Genomic DNA, 25,715 nt, shown 5'->3' on the forward strand with positions numbered 1-25,715 from the left:
GAAATTTAACAGGTAATAAATTAAGCCTTGGAAATGTTTGAAAACTGTATTGATGACCCCAACCTTTATCTCATAAACATAGGACAGCAACATACTTGAGACTAGGAAAGATTTCTTGTTGCCTGATGGACTGCATTGACTTTTATTGTGTTCGGCATGTAGTAGCATCATCCAACTGGTTTCTCAGAGGTTGAGAGGGCAACACATGCAACTTCTGGGTGACCACTTCTAATTGCAAGCAAATGCATAGGTTGCGGGGTGGGTGTTTGCCTCCCACCACGCTCCAGTGAAGGCAACTCATCTGTGTCTCTTTACAATAGGAAACTTGACTCAACCTGTTGCCAGCTGGTTGTACTCAATCTATACTCTTATATAAATGCAAATTTGCAGAGCACCTATGTCATTTTGCTTTTAAATTAGCATCATGATTCCTAGATTCCTAGATTTCTGTCTCAGCTCTAAGAGGTTCTGTCTGGACTCTGAATGTAAGTAGTTAATGTGGATTGTTGTGTGTCTAGACAGTGATCAATTTGTAATATAAGACAACAGATTATCAACAATTGATCACAATTAATCACTGTATTATCACAAACAGATTGCACGCAATCTCCAACTTGACCCCATTCAATCTCAATAGCTTCTGACAGCAGACTGATCCTGTCTTATTGCCCTCCTTTTGCCATCTAGACACACCAAAGTCACCTTTAAGATGACAACTGACTGAGAATGGTCACAGAAAGACTAGGCTGAAGCATCTCAGAAGCCAGCAGTGGTCCCAGTAGGTCAATATGAATCCAGCAGTGATCAACTAAAGGACAAGCCCAGAGTTCAAGTTCATGCAGAACTTATGAACACAAATCAAAAAGCGAGAGCACTGCCACAGTGCATAGCAATTTGTATGTGCCTCCTGAAGATTCGGCATTTCTGTCTCCCAAGATTCAATAAAAGTTAGTATTGCAAATTGAAATCTTCTGATTAAATAAAGTGAGTAAAATAATATAACATCCATTAAGTAAAGAATAAAGTCATTAGAGTACAATGCCACCCAGATTACATTTTTTAAATTAACATAATAGGGAAATGCTTACAATGAAACTATGCATAGAACTGTAATTTGTTCAGTACTCAGTTTAATTAGTTTTAATATAATATATACTTGTAATAATTATAGCCCGATAAGCCTTTTTGTGGCTCTGATTAGCTGACTTAATTACTAAATTATGCTTCAGGAAAGTTGTGATCTTGGTAAATATTGAAAAAGAGAAAATGTGTTTACGTTTTCAGTCACCTGTTTGGCTCGGGCCTTTCTATGTGGAGTTTGCATGTTCTCCCCTTTGCCTCTAGCTTCCAAAAGTCCAAAGGCATGGATGTTAGGTTAACTGGTAAAAAAAATGAGTGTGCATGTATGTTAGATCAAGCCTTTAAGTGCAGCGATATACACTTAAAATAGGTGAAAAATATAACACGAAAAAGGTAAATGTGTATTTAGTGTAAAAAAAAAAAAAAAGCACAATGTAAATGCAGTGGCTTACTGCTATATGCTTATAAGAAAATATCCCCATTATGATTTGTCACTTTTTAAATGGAAGTGTTGTAAGGAATAACTGGTTTTAGCCTTTCACTTCTTTTTTCTGCTCCTTTTTCTAGTTTCTTGTGTGGTTCCTTGTCCATGTTGTTTTCCATATTTCTCTTCTCAGTTACTTCCTGTCTTATGTTGTAGGTCACTTTCCTTCTATGTCATGTTGTTCTTTTCCTTTTTTTTTTACTTTGTATATCTTTGTTATTGTTTGCTCAGCCCTGACTGTGTTAACATGTTGCTTCTGTCAGCTGTCCTGTAGTAGTTGCCTGAGTTTTGGTTTTCCTATTTTCTTTTTGACCAACATCATTGTCCCTAGTTTAGATTGCCTTTTACTGCAGGTAAACAATGGTCGGACTCTGCAACATGACCAAAATTATTAGAACTCTGTGCAAAAACAAAAAAAAAGACCGGGACCAGATCTGCAACCACTCACAGTCGATTACCCTCTTTAAAGCAACATCAGTGCATTGAGTGGAAATGATACAGTCAGTCCGAGTTGGACCACTTTTGTTTGGAGACAGGTCGCCTCCCACAGGAAACATGTCTGGTTGAGGTTCTGAGTCTCATGTGCTCAAGTTCTACGTGACAAGTTGGTTACTTTTACTACTTGCAATTGACCATCCACTGAAAATACAAATGCAGCCGCTGCAGACAATGCATTTTTCCTAGTTGCAACAAGGTTGGCAAGTAATCCTTAAAATAAATCCTCTTATGCTTTGGCCTTACTGTTCTATAATTATTTATTTATTTAGTTAGTTATAAAAATAATAAAATTTCCGTAGAGGAAGAGTAGAGGAAAATAAGCCTAACCCTACCTCTAACTAGACTAATCTAAGTCTGGTGGATATTAAGAGGTTAACCCAAATGCTTTATAATATTGACACGTCATTGATTTATTCTTTTTTACTTCATGAGAGTAAAATGGGATAGAGCGGATATGAGACTAGTATGACTATTAATTGTATCCATATAGTTTTTTAACCATACAAAATCACTGATCTTTGTTCAGCCATAAACAATCCATTTCATTTCTGCTGACATAGTTGAGTCCAATCTTTAAGTTTTTCAAAACAAATACTCTACACTACTTCTGCATTCTTCATCTTTTCTATTTCATGATTTTCAATAAAGGAGAGCTTTCTTATTTAGATTAGCCTTTATTGTTTCCTTTGTCTATGCCAGGCGATTGGAGACACATCACAAACTATCATAACATTAAAATCAAACATTTTAAGGCATTAAAGTGAATTTGTACCTGTTTAACTTACAATTTGGTACCTTTTTGGTAACAGAAAGGTTACCAAACTGAGTCGTGATGCCATAACAGATAGTCAATTCAACAGTTGCTCAACAAAATAGTGAAATAGTAATAAATCCACCCCTTGAACCTTAAGCCTTCTTAAAAAATGCAAGCACTGACTGATTCATGAACATATACTCGACACAATGGACCCACTGTAACTGAGATTCAAAGTAAATGCCTAAATACTTTCTTTTATAAATGGTAGTATCTGAGTCTTTGGTTAACAAACTAAGCTCGCTCTATCATCAGAGAATTTAATCATGTCTTCGTTTGTATACTCATTTCTATAATTCTTTGTTCGTGATATGAAAAGAAGGAGAAAGCTCACACAGCCCTGTGGAGCTCCTGTACTTACAACCTGTATGTGTGGAAGAGTATAATTAACATTCAGTTGCTGTTGTCTTTTAATTAAAAAGGCCAAGTATCATCTGATTATATAGGGATTTACCTTAATTTGTATCATGGTATTTAACGGTGTATTAGGAAGTATGCTATTAAACGCTGAGCTTAGATCCATAAATAATAGCCATGCAGATGCTAACAGCATCGCTAAATGTTTCTTCTTTTCTACTTTAACTCAAATGAGTTATAGTAATAAAAGCATCATCAGTGCTCCTCCCAGAATTACTGTATATCCAAATTGATAGGGATCAAACAAAAGCTAAAATACTACCAATTTGTGGTTTTGTTACTTTTGAGGGTTTTACCCAACCTCAATTCCTCTAAAACATGCCTTTGCATAAACGTTTCTTAACATTCAGCTTGCATTTGCAACATAATATGATTATTTTCAAAATGTGGCAGGTATGGAAATGTCTATTTTGTGGGAGAGAGTGAAATGGCATCAAGTTGCTATATATATTATTGTTCTGGATGAGTTCAGACTTTTATGGGGTTCTTTCACTTTACAGATGGCATTGTGTTTGATGGTCACAGACAATAATGGTCAAAAAAGTGAAATTCAACAGTTTGTCCCTCAATGATGAATTACATCAAGCCATTGATTTTAAAGATACCAATGCTTTAAACAAAACCACAGATCAGTATTTTTGCCCTTCAAGATGGTAAGTAGTAATTCATTTCTACATGAGTACAGGTGACACTATAGAAGGTTTCATCATCTGGGGAGTATAAAGACTTTCAGGAAATATGAAAACAATCTGACATGTAGTTATTTGGATGTTTTCATTAGGAGGATGAAATGATTGAGGAGAGAAACCCATAATGTTTGCTGGCTGGTTTAACAGAGTATAACAAATCTGTAAAACCAGATGTACCCGGCTTTATCTCAATTCCTCTCATGTTCCTGCCTCTCACTATCTCAGTTTTCCAGCAGATGTGAAGCCGTCACATCTTATCACCGTGTATGTTTTAGTACCTCATGTTTTGAATAATTTGCAACAAAATCACTTTAAACACGACATGAGAAAAAAAAAGTGCCGCTAAAGGACTGACAGCACAAGATAAAACTCAACATAGCAGGGAGTCTGAGCCTCTGATTGATGCAATTAAACTTGTAAAATGCATTTGGGGAAAACAGACTGTTTGATATTCTGTGTTTGAGTTAGAGGGAAAAAAGGGGAAAGCATTATGTGTAGCATAATGTAACATCTAGGTCTCACCTGAATCCATTTATTTTTATGCACGCTAATGAGTAAGAGCCACTGTTTTCCAGAAATAACCACAGCCCCGAATGAATAAGCACAAGCAGCAGTCGTCTGGGAATAATTCAGCGCCGTGTATAAGCAAAAGTATGCATGAATGAGCAGTCAGCTGCAGATGTCCAGGAATTATTCACTGTCCCGAAGAAACAAGAAACTGCAATCGTCCAGTGTAATCTCAAGTCATCCAGGAATTTTAATCAGTCACAACATAAAAACCACTTGGTGCCAAAACTTCATCCTGCCAAGCTACAGACCTGGGCCTTTTGCAGTGGTTTCTGGCACCATGACATTGGCATTAAATCTTTGGGTCCTATGCAGTATGAGGTGGGGTCTCTGTGGAGCAGGCACCCAACAGAAGCTTAAATTAATCAGGAACCTGGAGCTTATGAGGCTTATGTCATGTTCCTCAAGCCATTGTGCTCAGGGTTTTTGTGGTGTGTCAGAATGCAGTGTTGTGTGAGGGTAGGACACTGCTGATGGGAGTGAATCCACAATATAAAATATTTATGCTAAAGTAACAACTATATGAATGCCAGAACCCAAGGTGTCCCAAAAGAGTAAGATCAGCAGTGTTATTCACTATTATAGTTTGCACTTGCTTCAACATTTTCCAAATTGAGATAAAACAATCCTTTGTTTTGTGCATTAAATTACTAGCATTCTGCTAATGAATGTAGAGTGATGACTTTAGGATTTATAAGAGTATGTGCTGCCTTGTCCATTTCCTCTAAAGTTAACTAGAAAATAAAAGTATAGTAAAACCACGACAAAAACTTCCATAAGAAACGGATGTTCAGAGGTGATGCTATCAGTTCTCTGTTCTCTGCTGCTTCTCGGTTTATGTCTGAAAATCAAAATGTCAGAAAAGCATGAAGCTATTTAGTCCATAAAATGCACTGAAAGGTGTTGTGGATGAAAAACGGTTACCCTGCAGAATTCACATTTTTGCTCTAGTGCTCCACAGGAATCCATTCTGGACTATTTGATGAGGTCCAGACACTGGAGTGTATCCCCTACTCATCAAGAAACAGAAGCTGTGGTTTTCAGTCCATCAATTACTAAGACAGATCATTTCCAATGACAACTCAACAAACCAAATGAACAGACACAAATTGCAACCTTTCTTGCATTACCCACAAAATGGTAACAAGAAGCATGTTTTCCATGAGGAGTCACCCACCTCCCTTTATTAATAAGCCCAAACTGCAACTCCTCCAAGAATATCAGCAGCTAAAACTAAAACTCAAAAAAACAAAAAAGAGACACCAAAAAATGGGCTAACACAAGCTAACGGTATACTAGCTGTGTTGCACAGTAAACTGTTCATTTAAAGCAAAACACTTCCTGGAGTTCAATTTTCTGTAAACTGAAGGTAACAGACATGCAACTGTGTTTCCATTAAGACACACACACATACACACTTCCCCTCTCCTCCTCTTCCTGCTGAGTGATGATGAAGGGGCTGATGGGAAGGTGTTTCATCACAAAGGAGATCAATGTTGGAGGTGACAACACACAACCATATAAACACACACTGCCACACACAAACACAATGCATGGCGACACATTTAGACATAGGTGGTGAGGTACAAACCTGCAACCTCTAACCGATCGATACACACATACACACATATACAGGCGCGCGCACACACTCTATGTATGACCTTCCACTCTCAGATCGATAATGGCCGACGTCGCGGAAACATCAGCACTATGAGAGAAGATAAGACAAATATTCTTCCATCTCTAGCTCTCTTCTTTGTGGATTTTTTGTTTGCTTTATGCAGAGCAGTGACTGGGAGGTTTTTATCGGCAGAAAGAGGAGGGATGATCTGATGAGAGATGAGGTGAGTGACCTGGAAAATGATTACTAGGAAAAGGTGGAGGGGGTGGGAAAGCAAATGAAAGTAGTGAAGCAAACCAAACAGACAAAACAAATGAATAAGGTTTGTTCTCTATAATGGGCATTATCTTTATTTACCTCAATTACACAAAGAGAAGCAGACATTTCCTGTCTTCTGTATTACCAGAGTATTTACTTTAGCTTATATTAGTCTAAAAGTAATGAAAGTAAATTAGACCCCTGCAGCAAACACTCATTTGCCTTTCTTCAAATGGTAAGTGGACTGGCAGTTATATATTGCTTTTCTGGTCTTATTGACCACTCAAAGTGCCCTCAAGGGCAATTTGGGGATCAGTTTCTTGCCCAAGGACACTTCAACCTTCCAACTGGTGGATAACCCACTCTACCTCCCGGGCCGCAGCCAGCTGATAATGACGGCTACCTCTTCCTTCTTGAACCTCTTAACATCCATCAGGATGCCAGAAGTACATGGGGGTAGGGATATTATTGGGTTTTGTTTCAGCCACATGTAAGTGCATTTTCAGATACGAATAGGGTTAGATTTGTAAGATTTCAAATTAAGTCTCATGCATTTTGGCATTACAGCTCATCTCTTAAAAGCTTTCCGTTTTAGTTCTTTCAGGTAAAGATTTTATAAAAGCAGACAGACTTTAACCATCTGAAGGCTAATTCACCACTGATAATAATCCAAACACTACTGTACTAGTACACTTTGGAGAAAGTCCAAAATGACCGTACATAAATTCTGAATAATTAAAAATCACATATTCTGGGTGCCAAAGGCTTGGATTGCGGTTAGGGCTGACATTAGCCCTCACAGATTTAATCAAATCCAAACTTATTGCTAAATGTGACAGCAGTGAGGTTGTTGAGTTGTTGTCTTTGTCTTCAAACATTTTGCATCCTAGATACAACCAAGGGAAAGAGAAAATGTCAAAGCACCTCTATGTTTATATCTGTGCAAATTAGCTTCTTTATAACTGTGAATTCTTCTTTTGGTTTTATTGTTAGATGAAGACGTCTAGCATGACACGCACCTTATCAGACGCTTTCACCTGGTGCAACCATAATGCTGCTTCTGGTGGAAAATAAGCCACGTTTCTCTTAGAAGGGCTTGTTTGGCACCAGGTTAGTATTACTCCATTTCTCCCAACAGTTGAAGAATTCAAATTGCAGGTTGTTGAAGCCTGGTCCATAAGCCAGGTAGACTCTGTAACAATTATGACAGTTCTGCTTTGTCCTTTTCTTTCGGCCATACCGGTGCTTTATCAGAGTAGTAATGTAGGGTTGACACAAAAGCCCAACACACATTTGAACTTGCCTCAAGACAAAACATTTGGACAGATAGATAGATCATTAATTAATTACTTAATTAATTAATTTATTATTCTCAAAGTCTTGGCATTCAGGGGATAAAGAAAGTAATCACTCTGACATAACATCTACAGCATAATGCTAGAGTTCAGAGCTAGGTTTGGGGTGTTCACGGATGATTTAGACCTCAGAGGGCTAAAGAACAAAGAAAGGGGCATTTGCAAAAGTTTACTTAGTCTGTTTTAGAAATAGCATCCATCCATCATAGTGCGAGAGGCAGGGTACACAGTGGACCGGTTGCCAGTTTGTTACTAGGCTACTTATAAATAAATAACATTAAATCTCCATAATGGAAGCATAATGGAACAAATTTGTTTTTGTTTTTTTACTCTAAACTCAGTACACCCCTGCAAAAACAAACAAACAAAAAACACCAAGTGTCCATTTTTCTCTGGGTGAAATCTGGATGGCCAGCCTTCACAAAAACTTCCATAAATAAACAGTGGTGTACATGAAAGAAAGTTAGCAAGAATGTTAAAGCTCCACAAAGAAACGATTTTCCACTTAGTGTTGTGTTTAATATGAGATGCATTGTGCCAACCATGGCTGTCTTTGTCAGTTGTGGGTCTGTCTGAATGAATCAACATAAAGGTGACTTATGTCTGAATGATGGAATGCAATCACTTTTGCAGAATGATGAAGCCAGCAGTGATACAAATAGCTTTAGTATGAATCACAAAGGCTGTTACGATCCCCGTCTATCTCTGTGTGTGTCTCTTTCCATATCAAACAGGTATTACTGAGCAGAATTTCATTAAATCTCTAGTCCCCTGGTGCTTTGAAGCCCTTTCTGGGCGTCGCCAGGTCGCCTCTCACTGCTGGCTGTGGATTGGAATGACACTCAGCAGACAGATAGCTGCCGTGTCTCAGGTTGTTTTGTTGTGAAGGTGTTGTTTTTAGAGCTGGAACCAATCCTGCCTGTCACTTAAAAAAAGGGAGGCAATGGAAAAAAAAAAAAGAAGAGAATAAGAAGAATGAGGAAAAGATGGAAGGAAGAAGGACAGAAGGAAAATGACCAAGGAGAGGTGGATGAGCAGCTGGAAAAGACGAGGATTCTCAGGAGGAGGAGAGGAGGGTCTATGCATGGGAGTAAGATGACATAAAGATAATCAAGAAGGAGGAGAGGACAGTGATGGAGGGTCAGGAAGAAAATTGTATTTGTAGAATAAAAGTTACCCAGGAATCAGTAAAGTGTTCTGAAAAATAAAAACTTACTCTATGCAGATTTATTATTTGTTTGATTGATGCAATCCAATTATAAACTTAAAAAAAAGGACAATGATAGGGTTCCAGTTCATTTAAACACCACTTATTTAGCATTTATAAATAAAAGTATGAATAAGTGCTTTTCCATTGAAAAATAATTTGGAAGCTGTGTACAATGCAGATAAAAGGAACGTAAAATGTAGAAAATGCTTAAACATTTAAGTATTATATGTTACAACAACAACTACTTTCAACAACAGTATGAATGCATTTAGCAGTTTAAGGTGTAGTTTCAAAATCAACATTTAAAGAATTTCCGCTCTTTCTTCATTTGCATTATTGAGCTCATGAAGTGGCAAACTTTGCGGTTACCCAGTCCAGACTGGAGGCTGATTCAACACACAGACTTTATACTTTGTGGAATATGAAGATAAGGATAGGATTTTCTTCCTATTAAAAAACAGGGCCACGTGCAGAGGTTTTGTTTTTTTCAAGAAAATCAGTCCAACAGTCATTCCTAGGACAGACAGACAGACAGACAGACAGACACACACACACACACACACACACACACACACACACACACACACACACACACACGGGCACTTTTTTCTTCTGCTCTAAGGGGAACACTTAATATGTATCTCTACCTGTCTCTCACACACCGTCTCTCATCTGTTCCTAACAGGCTAGAGGATGGAAGAGGAAAGAAAGCTACAGTCACCATAGCAACAGACATCACCGCCCTATACACACCCTCCTACGCACACGAGTTGTAGCGTGGGGGTAGAGTGTTGGCACGTGTGTGTGGGGAGAGAGAGAACAGAGGTGATGGAGTAAAAGCATTTCTCTGTGTGTGTGTAACAAAGTGTGTGTGTGTGTGTGTCTGTGTTGTGTGATGGGTTTGCTAAGGTCACACGTTCAGTGTGGAATACAAATCTGTCATGGCTGACACACTTCCTCCTCTCCCTCTTACTCGCTCTGCCCTTCGCTTGACCCTACCTTTTCTTAATCTCTCCTTTTTCTTGCTCTCTTCCCCTCTCTCCTTCCATCCCTCCCTCCCTCCCTCTCTCTTTTTCCCTCACACCAGCTGATTGAATTTCATCTCTTATCCCCTCACTTTTTTGAATTCCCATTTCTCCTTCCTCCCCCACTCTTTCCATTCATCTCGATCCTCTCTTTCTACCTCTTCTCCACCAGCCACCTGGATACGATCTGGGACGGCTTTTTCCTCTCTAGCGCGATCTTTCCACTTGCAGAAAAAGCAAAAGGTTACAAAGGGAACCCAGTGATTTTAGCCCACGTTTGCTCAAATATGGCAAAAAAAATTGCATATTTAGAAGCCTTTTGCAGGTCCTGCTCCACACAGCTGTTACTGAACCATTTTTGTTTTGAATGACATTTAAAAAGCTGATGTTTCAGGGCCTCTGTTAAAGAGAGTTTATGGAAAGTTACTTGAGATTAGATGTAATAGTATTTTTCTAGTGTAGTCTGACTTAACCTGAGTGTATGGCGTATCATCTCAGACCTGACTGAGATATGACTGAAAAGGATTCTTGATCATCTGCACGTAAACAGCTGCCGTTAAAGCTCCAGCTGCTGACAACATCGACAAAAGCAGGCAAATCTTCTGCTTCACATTTGTTGTTTGTTAATCACGTTGCTTGTACTGTGTTCAGCTCCAATCTCACCCTTACCCTGACCTCAGCCTGACCTTACCCTTACTATAAACTCACTCTAACATAAACCTAAACAAAAGCAACCCTTGACACTGACCTTAATCTTATACTAATGTAAAAGGGGATTAACAAGTCAACTGCAGGTTTAATCCTGGATAAATCGACGTGATAACACATAGCGGACACTTAACATGCTCTGACAAAGGTTATGTTTGAGTTGTGCAGGTACAAAACCACCAAGAACTGATCAATTACTACTCCAGACAGAGTCACAATGCCTGGGAAATCCCTTGGCTCTCAGTGGGCAGATAGTAGTAATGTCTATAGTTTTTAAAATGTGCTTTTCTCTGACAAGCGTTAATAAGAAAAAAGATTATTAACAACAAATGTAACTGTTACCATTTCCCTAATGCTCCAAACAATTTTAAAGATGTTTTTTTTTGCTTTCTATTTTTTAAATTTGCTCTCAGAAAATTTTTTTTTTCCTTTTTTGCACTTCTCCAAAATACTGGGTTTAGTAGTTTTATGATTTGGGTTGCTGCCTGTTATGTTTTAGACCTCAGAGGGGTAAATATTGGGTTATGTATCTGTAACAGAAGGACCCAACGCACACAGTGTTGCCAGACACTCTTCAATCCCTCTGCGTGTGCAGCTTTTCTGCTGCCTTACTTTAGTTCAGCACAGCACAGCTCTCTTGTCAGGCCCTGGTGTCCTACTGAAACAGGGGAGGCATGATTAGACAATGCAGATGTGCTTTGCTGGTCAACCTCCCCTGACACCACACCCTGAACCCACTGCTCCACCCCTCCCTGGCAGCTGAGCTACAAACCACACCTCACCACAGTATTATCCTGGAACTATATAGTATTTTTTCTATTAAACATCGACTCACAGACCATTGGTTTTTTGCTAAAAGCTGTGTTTCTTTCTATTTGTTCGTAGCTTTTTCAGATGAAAAGCAAACTGTTTTACCAATAAGTTGTTCGGTTTCCAGTAGACCTGTCCATATATGTCATATTCTACAAATACCTAGGAAATTATGTGAGCTGATAGCCAGCGACAGTGAAGGCAGACAAGGAGAAGATATCCTGCATATGCTGAACTTCACAATAAATATTACTGAAATTAACTTTACCCAAATTCTGACTGTAGCCAACTTGAAAATGATCCCTCTTAATTCCAACCATAACCTTAGCAAAACACAGAGATCCCAAAGAAGAAGACCCAATGCCAAGCTGTATCAGGGTTGTTACAGGTGAACAGTCAGAGTATTTTCATCTGAGACTTGATTTATTATCATTTTTGTTTTTCAACAGTTTCTTCTCTATTTTTTGTAAGTGGCTGAGAAGCAAACAAATCAGCTAACCACTGGTAAAGACCAAGAGGTCAGCCATTATGTAGCAAATCAGGGCAATCAAACAACTTGGTAAAACAAATAAAGACAGCAGGCCAAGCAAAAGCACCTAATGAGAGTGATTTGGTGTCAGGATTTATGTCAAAGAGAAAACACTCTGAGCAAACATGAAGGTATACGAAATTGAAAAAAAGCAGACTACAAGCTAAATGAAAATGACTGAGTTACTTAAAGAGTAAAAAAAGGCATAGAGCAGGAAAAGATAAAAAAGAAGGGAGACAATTAAAGAACAAAAGAAGCAATTAAAAAGAAAAGAAGGGGAGCAATTACGTGTTGTGAGGATAGCAGACAGCAGGGACATATGAAATAGGGAAGTAGGCAAACACGAGGAAACAATGAAAAGTGTGTGCTGTCATCCTGACCTTCAAGCTGTAATAACATACATTTGCGATGCAGAGCAGAGTCTAGTGTTTTACCCACTTCAGAGGACATACTGACATTTTTTTCCCAAAGACTTATCTAAACCTAAATTTTAGATAGATCGATCGATCGATCGATAGATAGATAGATATTTACACAGCGAATTCCAGCAACCTTTTGCTAATGGTTGGGAAATACGCATCTTTCTCTAGTAAATTGGTTGCTGACTGGTGCCTTGGGACTGTTTGACTAAAAGTAAATTTAAATTAAACCTTAAAACTTTTAATGGACTTTTTGTCCCCCTATAAAATGTGGTTCCCAGCAATGCAAATCTGTTAATGTATTGTGCTCACAATGTTGATAATGTATGAACACACACACACTCTCACACACACACACACACACACACACACACACACACACACACACACACACACACACACACACACACACACACACACACACACACACACAGTAGTTGTACTTGCATCTCTTGTACTTATTTTGTGGGAACTCATCTGTTCCCAGAAGGGAGGTAGGTCCCCACCATGTCACATGTTAAAGAGATTTATGGCCCAAAATAAGAACGCACACAGTGACAGAAGCTGCATTCAACTAGAATCTGTGACAAATTTCAATAATTAACGACTAATGAAAGAGCAGATGACTGTGTGTATGTGAAAGAAAATGTTGAAACAGTTTAACATCTTTTCTTTCTTGCCCTGAACTTTATAATACTGGTAAATTTCTGCATGTGGAAACAAAAGAAGGAGAGATGTTAAAAAGAGGGGTGAAGGATGGCTGGACTGACATGGAAGATAAACTGTGGATTATGGAAGAATTAAACTGTCCAACAAGAGATTCTGACAGAGAGGAGAGGAAAGGTGAATGGATAGGTGTGAATAATTACAAGAAAATGAGAGAGGACAAAGTAATAAAAGAGACTGGTGGAATGAAGACATGACTGGACTGCAGTTTAGATCCTGATCCAGAGTTTAGATCGCATCCAGACCAGGATTTAACTGAGACTGTACTGCAGAGAGGGGTAAGAGAGGACTGAGGAGACTGTAAAACAGAGACCGGGAGATAAGTGTGATATCTTTTTTGTCTTTTCTACTCATGTATGAAGCCATTATCATACACACCAAATAAAGAATTCACACCATCAACCTCTGTCGACCCCTATCTGTCTCTCTCAGATATTCCCACTGATTGCCGGCATATATTAACACAAAAATAAAGTGCACTAAAAAAAAAACTAGAGAATAATAGGATTTTATGTCATTTTCTCAAGAAGGACACTTGATATTTTAGATAGAAATGATTGTGGTTTAATATGTAATGAGATTTTTAACTACTTTATATATTTTCAAGGTGGCATAAAAACTGCAGTAGCACTTGCGAGAAAAAGTTAGGTTTATGTTCATTATGTTAAGTTTCCCACTAAATTGGTGGTGTTTATGGCAGTTTACCATTAAGCTGCATTGTTGTGCATAATAGGTCACATATGTATGATTGAGAAACACACTGACACATTGAATTGTCTGTAAGTTTAGTGAAGAAAAAAGTCAATTTTACACAATAAAGGAGCTAGTTTACTGACCAGCAAGTCACAATCAGAAACATTATAGAAGATGGACATGCTACTGTGTCTTTACCCATTGGTTTGTGAACTTCTGTTTTGAAGCTTCAAGAAAAGTGTTTTTGCCATTGCCACCTGGAAGCTACGGGGATCTTTTACACTGTCTGTTGTCACCATTATCTATTAAATATCTACAGGACAAGCTTGAACCTATAGATGGCTAGCTAGTGCAGTCATATAGCATCATATAGTCAAGGTTGGTATGATACAATTCAATATCATCTGGTGGGAAGCAACCTGTCTCCAAACAGTTACGGTAAGATTGAGACTGACTGCAGTCATTCTCAGATAGACTGGAAAAGGTTTGTAAATAATGAGGACTGCAGGTTGCCAACATGTTACAATCAATGGACTTTTTGCCATCTGCTCATATTATAGTTATATTCCTATATTAAAGCAAGCTAGGCAAGGGCCTATATCGTGTTGCAGTTAGAGCACCATCCTGGTTAGCACTAGCTAAGATTAGCAAAAAGACGGATATCTTAAGGTTGTTTTTGATGCTCAAACAAAACAAAATTCCTTCCATGAATTGACTTATAAAGTTGCTGGTCACATTCCAGTTTGATGAAATGCCATTAAGTTAATTAATTTCTGATTTCAACACAACAGCTAGTTAAGTTTCCATATTAGGTAGTAACAAATGTGCTAATGAAAGGGTAAAATATCTTTTACTTAGTTATACTAAGAGTATGGAAAGCTGTCTCTTTATATTAATGGCGTGAAAGAGAAAAAAAGCCAGATGAGAGGTTAAAATTGTGTCTTTATTCAGAGAGCATCACCACCTGCATTTATTCTGCATTAATGAAACCACTTAGCTGCACTACATGTGAGTGTGTGTTCTGGAATTTTCCTTGAGTGAACAACATATTTGCGTAAATGCACGCTGAGAGCGATTTTAAGTGTGTGAGAGAACAAAACCTTTATTGTGTGTGTGTGTGTGTGTGTGTGTGTGTTCCTGTCTAGCTATCTTTGTGAGGACCGAAATCTGCATTCTACTATACTTGTGAGAACCAGCAGTCACTTGTGAGGACACACAACCCGGTCCTCACATTTTTGAAGGCATTTAAAGGCATTTTTGAGGCTCAAAATGGGGTTTTAGTGTCAGGGTTACAATTAGGTTATGGTTAGCTTTAGGGTAAGGGTTAGGGTTAGGCATTCATTTTTAATGGTTAGGGTTAGGGTAAGGGGCTAGGGAATCCATTATGTCAATGAGGGTCCTCACTAAGATAGCTGAACGGGGTTGTGTGTGTGTGTGTGTGTGTGTGTGTGTGTGTGTGTGTGTGTGTGTCAGAGAAGAGTCACTCCAAGTATCAAGAGGCCTGGCATCGTCAAGGGTAACAAGGTGGTATGCTGACAATCACACCTGGCCCCATACACACACATACACACACACCCGCCGTGAGTTCTCATGGGAATGTCTGATTGGCCGCTGTGAGCCTGCTGGGAAGCTTGGTTCCCGTGGCGATAGTAACCAAGTGATAACACCAACCATCTGACCCTGTTAATGTCTGAGTGTGTGTCGCCATCTGTGCTGCTGGCTCAGGGGAGAAGCAACACACCGAACAGTGATTAAAGTCAAGACAAAGAAAGAAAGAACAAAAGAAAGAAAAGAAGACAGAGCAGGTTAGATGAAGGCATACAGGTGACAGCGCAGGTAACAGGTGACGAGAAGTACTCACGTGTTTTGTCTTATGTTATTAATCTCAAAATATTTCAACCTGTTGGAGTCAATATAATATAAATGCTCTCTCCTGCTGAAGCACCTGTTAAAAACAAATATGTTTATTATTTTAAAAATACTAAATATATTTTGACCTACAAAGAAACGGATTTCTTTCCTGTGCAAAGCAGCAATTCACAAAGTACGGAACAAATATACAATGTGCTGCTATTGGTTGTAATTCCCAATCAAAAGAAAATGAGGGAATGTTAAAACCTAGCATTGGTTTTTCTCTGACCAAAGTCAAGAACTGGATGTCCAAACTTAAAGTGAATGACTGTAAAACCAAAAGAATTATAATGAAACACTTTCCCCCAGCACCAGCATACCGTTGATCTTTGATCTGCCCAGGTTTAATATAAAAATGTAAACAAGTCTGCAATGTTTTATTTAGCTTATACATATATCTAAAATCTGGTCATTCATGTGTCACTTAGATATAGAAAAATGCCTTTATTTCTTCCAGACTTCACTGCTGTTGTCCATGTGAGCCTTGCTGATCAGTTAGTGGTCCCAAACACTCGTGTGGTCAGTAATGGTGATCACGTCTTTGCAGTTCAACTTTTTCTACTATTATACCACCACTGATGTGAAGGTTTTATCTGAGTAGTGACACCATTTATACCACAGCCTCAGTGCTGTTATTAATGGTGACAAGGCTGTAGTGACATCTGTTTGCAGACAACAAAGCCACTGCAACAAATATAATGGGCCCTCAAGTGTTGTCCAAGGAAGAGCATCACAGGTACTAGAATGTATAAAGATACTCTGAATGCAGCTGTAGGTTGACCAGCAGAAGTGCAGAGGCCAGTATTTATGCACTGGTATCATAGATTAGGTCAAGAAGTTCTACAGTTTCACTACCACGTATGCTCACTGATTCCATCTTGGATTATTCGATTGTAGCTGCTCCAACTTTTGCAGTGAGAAGTCTGACTAGCTAAAAATTTTGACTGGATACCTGGGATTTACCACTTCCCACTTCAAATGGATTTCATAATTAGTTTTAACATCCATCCATCCATCCATTTTCTTCCACTTATCCGGGGCCAGCAGAGAAGCCCAGACCTCCCTCTCCCCAGCCACCTCCTCTAGCTTGTCCGGGGGAACACCAAGGCGTTCCCAGGCCAGCCGAGAGATATAATCTCTCCAGCGTGTCCTGGGTCTGCCCCGGGGCCTCCTCCCGGTGGGACATGCCTGGAAAACCTCACCCAGGAGGCGCCCAGGAGGCATCCTTGTCAGATGCCCGAACCACCTCAACTGACTCCCTTCGATGTGGAGGAGCAGCAGCTCTACTCTGAGTCCCTCCCGAACTTCTCACCCTATCTCTAAGGGAGAGGCCAGCCACCCTTCGGAGGAAGCTCATTTCCGCTGCTTGTATTCGCGATCTTGTTCTTTCGGTCACTACCCACAGCTCGTAACCATAGGTGAGGGTAGGGGCGTAGATCGACCGGTAAATTGAGAGCTTTGCTTTTACACTCAGCTCTCTTCACCACAACAGACCAGTACAGCGTGCGCATCACTGCAGCCGCTGCACCAATCCGTCTGCCGATCTCCCACTCCTCCACTTGGGGCAAGAACTCATCCCTGACCCGGAGTGGGCACTCCACTAGTTATAACAGAAAATGATAACTGTAGAAGACACATGGCAGACTCGAACATCTTCTTGCACTTTCAAATTCTTTCTTTTGTTTCTGCTGTCGTCACTTACACACCCGGCTGCAGCTTATCAGCTACCAGCCACACATACACAACAACAACAACTCAGGACCCAGGTCCCTCTTTTTATGCAGGGAGACGTGATTACTGATGGCGCTCCAATGTGTCGGCCTGCCCTGCCGCCTCGCCACAAACCACGCCCACCACACTAATCTGTGAAAGTACTGTTAGCATAAGATGTCTAACCTCTAACAGCTAATTACAAAAAGGGGAGAAGTGGCGCTCTCTCTTGCTTGGTTCTCTTCCACAGTGTGCCTTTTGTCCTGTCACCCTCCCTCCTAACCGGTCATGTCAGATGGCTCCTCCTCAGAGAGCCTGGTCCTGCCGGAGGCTTCTCCCTGTTAAAAGGGAGTTTTTCCTTCCCACTTTAACCAAGTATTATTGAAGCTCCTCGGAGCAACTACTGTTGTGATGTGGTGCAAAGTAAAAAAAATAAAATTGAAATGTAGAATAGCTGTTTCAGTAAAGTCTGCTCTATTTTCCTTTTCGGTTACATTACACTTACATTCAAATGAAAAAGGTTCAACAAAATAACTGATGTAGCCTTTTTTTTAATACCACATATATATATATATATATGTGTGTGTGTGTGTGTGTGTGTGTGTGTGTGTGTGTGTGTGTACTGATGTTCATGTTATAATAGGCTATATATATTTTTGTAATCAGGGTTCTTTTTAAAAATATTTTCTTGCTGTCATTTCACAATAAAGCCTGGCGATGCTGACTTGCTTCACTGCAAGGCTTTTAATATAAAACAGATGAAGAAAGCCTGGAGTTTGTGTTGACAACAAAAAGCAGCTGTGGTGAGTTAAGTTTAAATGATAACAGAAGACACGCAGCCCATCTCCAATTAAAGCCCGGTTGTCTGTGCAGTAAATAAAGCTGTGTACTCCTCTGTGACTTGGAGACTAAAAATGCAATCTAAAAATAAAAAAAGATGATTATTTGCTGCTGGCACCACATTTGTTCCACTCACATCACATGACTTCAGCTGAAGACTGCAGGCTGCAGACTGTGACCAGTAGCCTGCATCAGCTGTTTACGCGAGCGCACATATCCGAGCTCCTGTCACAATTATCTCGCAACGAGCTTAGCTTCTCTAAAACATCTAGGTTTCAAATAAACAGATACTACACAGTCCAGGATCACAAGCAGCATAATTCAGAGTGGTTATAGCCATACACATCCACACATGCACACAGCTGCTGGTCCATTTAGATGCAAAATGATTCTATTGTGCTGACTCAGGTGTTCTGCAGAGTGGCTGAGCTGTTCACATCTCCCTATAACTGTGCATGTGTGTGTCTGTGGGTGTGTCAGATGGTAGCTTATGTCGCTCCACATGACTAACTGGATTTCAACACCAACACAAACAACAACACAACAAATAATGGCTTTGCCAAAATGGGCCAGCTCCTGCTGTTCTCTCAGCTGTGACTGTGATGTGATTAGTGACAAAACCAAATGTAAGAACAGGCCACATCCACCGGGGACAGGGCCAAAGGATCATTGCTTGATTTTAGGGCTCGAGCAGACCACCCTGAAAGGGCCAGCCCTCTGTATGGTAAATAAAGTCTAATAAATGTGTATCCAGCATCAGTTAGGGTGGGGCAGCTAAAAAACGAAAGGTGGAAAACTTGGGATGATCCAGTGGTTTGAGTGGTTGACCAGTAGGCTGCTGATTTGGGTCAGGTGGTCTTTGATATAGATTTTGTTTTGTGTTTTCAGTGTTTTCACACCTGCTGCATTTAGTCTATTTAAATTGAACTCTGGTTTGTTTTACTCCTTGGTGCGGTTCGTTTGTGCAGGTGTAAAAACAATAACCGCACTCGGGTGTTGACAAAACAACCAAAAGACCCTTTGGAGGCGGTGAGCTTAAAAAAGTTCCTATGGTGTGATCAGGATCTGACCTAGATCTGAAGCAACTACCAGGTGTACATTACAAGCTTGAGTAAAAAACAGAAAACGTCCCGTAGCAACGTATCTGCTCTGTGTTCTGGGTTGCAGGAAGGTACTAGAGATGTGCAAAGGTTCTAGCTGTGAAATGAGCATAAATTCTACATGTCCTCCACCAGTCCAGAACACAGTACCTTCATCCTGTATTTCCTGACCCACACAAATCCACCAAATAAGCAGACTGACCATTGTCACATAGTTTATAGTGATGCATTTGGTTTGCCTGGATTTCTCGCTGGGTGCAAAGAAACCAAACCACGGGAAAAAGATACAAGTCTACAAACTCATCAATTGATTTGAGCCAGATTAATTAAAGGAGTGAAAACACCCTTACATTTTTTATAGATAATCCCAGACAAAATAAGCATAAAGTATATAAAAAAAAAAACCCTAACAAGCACTAGTTCTAAGCTCTTTTAGAACAGCATTAGGATGTTTTCTACAGGCTGAAGAACAGCAGCCACTGCAGCTATCAAGGTTGAACTCTTTACCTCTTGAAGGTTTACTCAGAGTAACCCTTGAAACTCTTTCTGAACTGAGTATTTTCACTCCTATTTCAGCCTACTTATAGAAAAAAATGACTGGGTTTGAATCAGAGTGGGAGAAACACAGAAACTGTTCCAATGGTCATCAAACCACATCTGTATTGATATACACCAAGATGTCATGCAGCCCTAAAAGGATTTGTGTCTCCTCCCGAGAATGAACCAGGAGTCTTTCACTTGTCTAAACCTCTATAACACGAACAGTGGAGAAAGTTTACAAGACTGACTTGAACTGAAACATGAGCTCCTCGGGAAAGGCCCGTTTTCCCATAGATTTCCATAGGACAATTGGAACCTCTCCAATGGCTTCACTTTTCAGAGCTAGAAAGTATGTTCATATTTTATACTGTCTTTATGTAGGGGTGGGCAGTTAATTTTCCCAATGGGATACATGAGAACCTGGAACTGTTGCTAAGCTTACGAAGAGATACAATTAATATCGAGTAGAATCGAGTTCAGTTTATTGTTGCGCCTCTCCAAAACAGTTCCAGTTTCTCATGTGGCCTCCTGAGAAAATTAATTGTCCATCTCTGGTCTGTAGCTATAACCAATCTCCTCTGGGTATCTGCAGTAGAAGCAAGATGAAAATAATGAATGGCTTGAGTTAATATCCAATAAACAAAATGTAATATCTTTAGACTGCTCATTCAAGGCTATTCAAGGCTAAGAATATTACAGATAACAATTTAACATTACAATGTGCATCTAATTAAACTGTTAATACACATTAGCACTCTCAACACCCTACAGCCATTCAGAAAAAAAGCCAAAATCAACAAATTTAACAACCAAAACAGCAAACACATGCTAATTATCTACTGTTACATTAAATGTGTAGACAAAGAAAGAAATAGGAAGAGCATCAGTGTATGCATTACCAACACAAAAGCAGCTAAAAGAGCTACAGCAAGCCCTGATTTAATAGCTGCACACGCTCTACCTGTATCCAGCTTCTTTACACACCCTAACAGAACAGATACGTCTTTGTAGGGTACCTCTGATCACACTGAGAGGGTCTGTATTAATCCATTTGGGATGGACTGAACCCAGAGCTGAAACGGACCTAGCTAACACATTTAAAAAACCTGATATACATGGATGAACATGACTGATGTCGTGCAGGGTGTTTAAGTCATCTTGTTCTTTTTAGCAAAGTTAGCATAATCCATAGAGCTAAAGTAAATCAATCAATAGGAAATATTTAACGTGGAACAAAATTTACCCATAAAGCAGACTGCAGAGAAACCGTTGGGTTTCAGAATATGAATTTCAGAATATTTGTCATTGCAAAATTACTGTAAGTCAACAAAAAGATTATTAATGCTTATTTACATATAAATATATATATTAATATTACTTTTACCAGGACTTCTGGTCAGGACTTTAGACCATTCCTCTGTAAACCCTAATAATGTTATAATTTATAATTATTGCTTCCCTCACATATAATTATAACTTAAATAACTCTAATCAGCGACATCTGCCAGTTAATTAGATAGACTACCACCACACAGGGACAGAAATATGAACAAAAGTTTGAAACTGAAGAGGTAATGATAGAAATGAGGATGGCAGGTGATGACAGCAGGATGTTTAGGTTAGTAACCAGCAGAGGGATATGACATGTGTAAGCTGTGTGTGTGTGTGTGTGTGTGTGTGTGTGTGTGTGTGTGTGTGTGTGTGTGTGTGTGTGTGTGTGTTCCTACCTGGCTCTCGGAGCAGCAGCTGAGCCATCGCCTGAGAGCTGCCAGCAGAGTTCTCCGCGATGCACTGATAAAATCCTTCATCCGACTTCACCAAGCCCAAAATCTGCAGGTTACTGCCGTCCTAAGACACAAGAAAGACAACAACATGTCAGAAAATCAAGAGTCTGGCTAAGAGCTTTTTCAAGTGAAAAATATGTCAGTTACACCAAATCAAAAAGTGTACATGAACAAAAATGTCTGCAGCAGAATAAATTGGATAACCCAGATTATTGGATTATTCAATTACAAGAGTCCATATTCTAGCTCTCTCTCTAACGCTCTCTCTAATTCTCAGATTCATTGATTTCACAGCTCCCTGCGGTTCTGTTATAACTGCATAATTTTTCACATTAAAAACATATACGGGAAAAAAATGGTGTGTCCGTGCTGCTTTATTTATTTGTGTTTTTTTAAAGATTCTGTTTATGTTTATTAAAATGCTTCTTTACTGGAAAATGGAATCACATGCATGTAGGCAAGGTGAAGACAAACCCAGCATCGGAATAAAATGACTTTGAGTGTGGTGTGGTTGTTAGTGCCAGGTGGGCTGGTCTGAGTATTTTAGAAACTGCTGATCTGCTGGGATTCTTTCACACGCCTGTCTCTAGGGTTTATGGCATGGTCTGAAAAAGAGAAAATATCCAACGAGCTGCAGATCTCTGGGCAAAAATGCCTTGCTGACTGAAGTCAGAGCACCATAGCAAAACCCATCATCTGAAGGTTGCTTCCAGCAGGACAACACACCATGTCAGAATGCTCAAATCATTTCAAACTGGTTTCTTGATCATGACAGTGAGTTCTGTACTCAAACGATCTCCACAGTCACCAGATCTCAATCCAATACAGGACCTTTGGGAAGTGGTGGCATGAGAGACTTGCTTCATGGATGTGCAGTTGACAAATCTGCAGGAACTAGGTGATGCTGTCATGCTAATATGGACCAAAACCTCTGTTTCTAGCACCTTGGTAAATCTAAGACACCAAAATTTTAAGCTTTTCTTAAGGCAAAAAACAGTACTAACAATATGTACCTAGTAAACTTGGAATACACGTGTATTACAGTTACAGTCTGTTTGCCCTTTTTTCAGATGGGTATTTTACACACACAGTAACTACTGTAGGCTGGAAGCTATTGAATTAATACTGGTGAAAAGATAAAAGAGTTATAACGTGTAGTAACAGGTGACGCGTGTAAGGCTATGGTCTAAAATGTGAAACACAGGCTACTTTTTGACACTTTTTTATTTGCTACAGAACTCCATATGTGGTATTTCATAGCTGAGGTGGTCTTAGTTTACCTCTGTAGGTGTGTCCACATTTTTCACAAGGACTGTATGTGTATTCTTTTCTGAGTGACTCACCACTATCTGGAAGTAGTCACTCGGGATGACTTCCTCCCCGTTCTTCATCCAGCGGACGGTCGGCGGCGGGTTTCCTGTCACGGCACACTCCAGCTCGATGTCGGTTGACTCATAGGCGTACGTGTTGGTCGGGTAGTTGAGGAACTGAGGAGGCACTGCAGAAACATAGAGTGAAAACAGCACATATAAACAACCACCTCTTCCTGCATGCTGGAGCATCTCTGCATCAATGCTGCTGCTGCTCAGTCCGAGTGTTCACACACCTTTACTTAGTTGCCTTTTGGGATTATGTTTCACATTAACAAGTTTCTATAACAGCCTCAGTTAATTACTGACTAATTAACAGAAATATAACCCGAGCCATCAGCTTATTAGTAAAGCCCTAAATGTGTTTGATCTCATTAGCCTCAGTGGATCATCACACATTCATCTGCTCACAGACAGCTGCTGATTAACTTAACATTTTCAGGTGTTAGTTGGAGGATGGCTGCAATTCTTGAGGCTCAGCTAAGTGAACACAGCAACAGATTAATCTGGTAAATTCTTAGTTTCAAATCAAACAACAGAAAACATAGCAACTAGTTAACATAGTGAAGGAGTCAGAAACAAACATTACGGTGTTTCAGTACTTCCAACAAACAGACGCGACCATTACTACATGAATCAATATTGCGTGGAGAAAATCAATTAGAACTTTTCCTGCATTAATGTGACATTAGCATGGCCCAGGGGTCAGGTTAGCTGGCATTCTTTCCTGGGTTTTTTGTGGTTTTCCTTCTCCAAAACAAAGCTGGAAAGTCCAATGTTAGCATGATGCAAAGACCAAAAGCTATTATAACAAGAAATATGGCTATAGGAATCAGACAGAGTACCTGAAGCTAGCAAAAACACAGTAAACAGTCTATAGAGGCGCTAAACTCATATACTGAGAGACACCACAAATTAACCCTTTTAATCATATCAGTGGTCTGGATTCTGTGGGAGAGGTTCAAGCCATTAAGATGCAAAGAGACTGAAGCAGCTGACAGACCCAGCAGCGTTCAGGTATGAGGTCATAGCGAACTGTCTTCAGCTCACTCGATTGTAAACAGGTTTGAAGGCAGGCGAAGCGGCTGCCATGTTCCAGCTCCGTTGTCGTCTTTGAACACGCGTCAGTAGCTCATGACTGAGAATGGAGATGTGAGACAGAAGCCATTTTGAGCCTCAGCAGAGAGGAGGAGGAAGCCTGAAGGGCCTCGTGTAGCACTGAGCGCCACGCTGACGCTGTCAGTGCTGCGAGACTACAAACACTGCGTGTCAGCAAACACACACACGGGAATGTCCTGTAACTGTCACCAGACTCACAGATATACATGATGCCACAGTATGTAAGAGCTGTTAAATGTAAAAACACAAAGAATATGGTGAAGAGCCAAGAGAGACAAAAAGACAGAAGCATGCCTTGGAAACCAGGAGACAAAAAGTAATCATTCTAATTGGCATGCCATCAAAAACTGACAACACTTTTTTTTTTTTTGCAAAAAGTCATTTTTGCTTTGCTCCCAAGCTTAGACTTGTGGTTAGGAATATAGTTTTGCTGAATTAAAGCTAAAAGGTTATAAGGTAAGCAGCTGGCTGGTGCATCCTATGTTGGCACACATTTTAATTTAAAGTAAACATGTTTATTTCTGCTTTAAGTTTGGACAGTTTAACATGGGAGTCTATGGATATTGACTCACTTTTGGAAGCGGCCTCAAGTGGCCATTAGTGGAACTGCAGCTTGAATAAAAAAATAATTTAAAAAAAAGAAAATCGATCGACTGCGAGAAGAAGAGTTGGAAATCAAGAAAAAGAAAATAAAAGGTGAGAAAGAATGGAGGGAGGTAAAAAAAGACTAAAGGTTGAATGAACAAAGCAAGAGAACAGAAAAGGAAGAAAGTTAGCAGAGGTAGAGCTCTGTATGTGCCTCAGATAGACACATCATTATCTGGAGGTGTAACTTTATCACTGCAGTAATGCTCTAATTAAGAGGTAACGATTTCCTTTAAAGTGTGAGCGGCTGCCTCTTCACCACACCAACAAACTACACACTCAGGTACATACGACACAGATCACAACACGGCTTCCAAGAATTAGTCTAAGTAACTAAACACAGGAGACACAGGAGAACACGTCTAAAGCAATCAGCTTCCTCTTCAGTTCAGTGCTGAGGTCACAGTTCAAGTGGGTTTAGCAGCTCCAGAGAAACTTTGTATTACAGTGAGTGATAGAACACACAACTTTTTATTTGCAAATACAAAGTTAATTGAGTTTTTAAGACCACGATATCCTGCTTACTTCATCTTGAGGATAACAAGTTTGCTCTGGTTTTGTCAGCTGTGCCTGTCAGAGCTTGTGTCTAATTATCCAGTACTATTGTTTAACCTGGGTCTGAATGAATTTCAGAGGTATGAATTGTTTCAGCTGCACTAGTTAAGTCATAACATGTCACTTCATGAGAATGTTTAGCCAATTAGAGAGAATTCTTCATTAGACAGTCTTGATTAACATTAAGTCTGACAAAGTGAAAAAATAACAATTAATGTAAGATCCAGAGTTATTCGTT

The 25,715-nt window shown here is 39.7% G+C and overlaps 1 protein-coding gene across 1 annotated transcript in view; it reads right to left on the bottom strand.

The window, feature by feature from the left end:
- dcc (DCC netrin 1 receptor) overlaps positions 1–25,715 on the bottom strand; it is a 329,297-nt gene that overhangs the window by 147,025 nt on the left and 156,557 nt on the right. The window contains exons 6-7 of the mRNA XM_063465291.1: positions 23,132–23,286; positions 21,732–21,852 (exon numbers count right to left, since the gene is read on the bottom strand). Of these exons, the coding sequence (XP_063321361.1) occupies positions 21,732–21,852; positions 23,132–23,286 (276 nt within the window). The remainder of the gene's footprint in view (positions 1–21,731; positions 21,853–23,131; positions 23,287–25,715) is intronic.

Source organism: Pelmatolapia mariae, linkage group LG20 (assembly GCF_036321145.2).
Source record: "Pelmatolapia mariae isolate MD_Pm_ZW linkage group LG20, Pm_UMD_F_2, whole genome shotgun sequence".
In the NCBI taxonomy this organism is placed as follows: domain Eukaryota; kingdom Metazoa; phylum Chordata; class Actinopteri; order Cichliformes; family Cichlidae; genus Pelmatolapia; species Pelmatolapia mariae.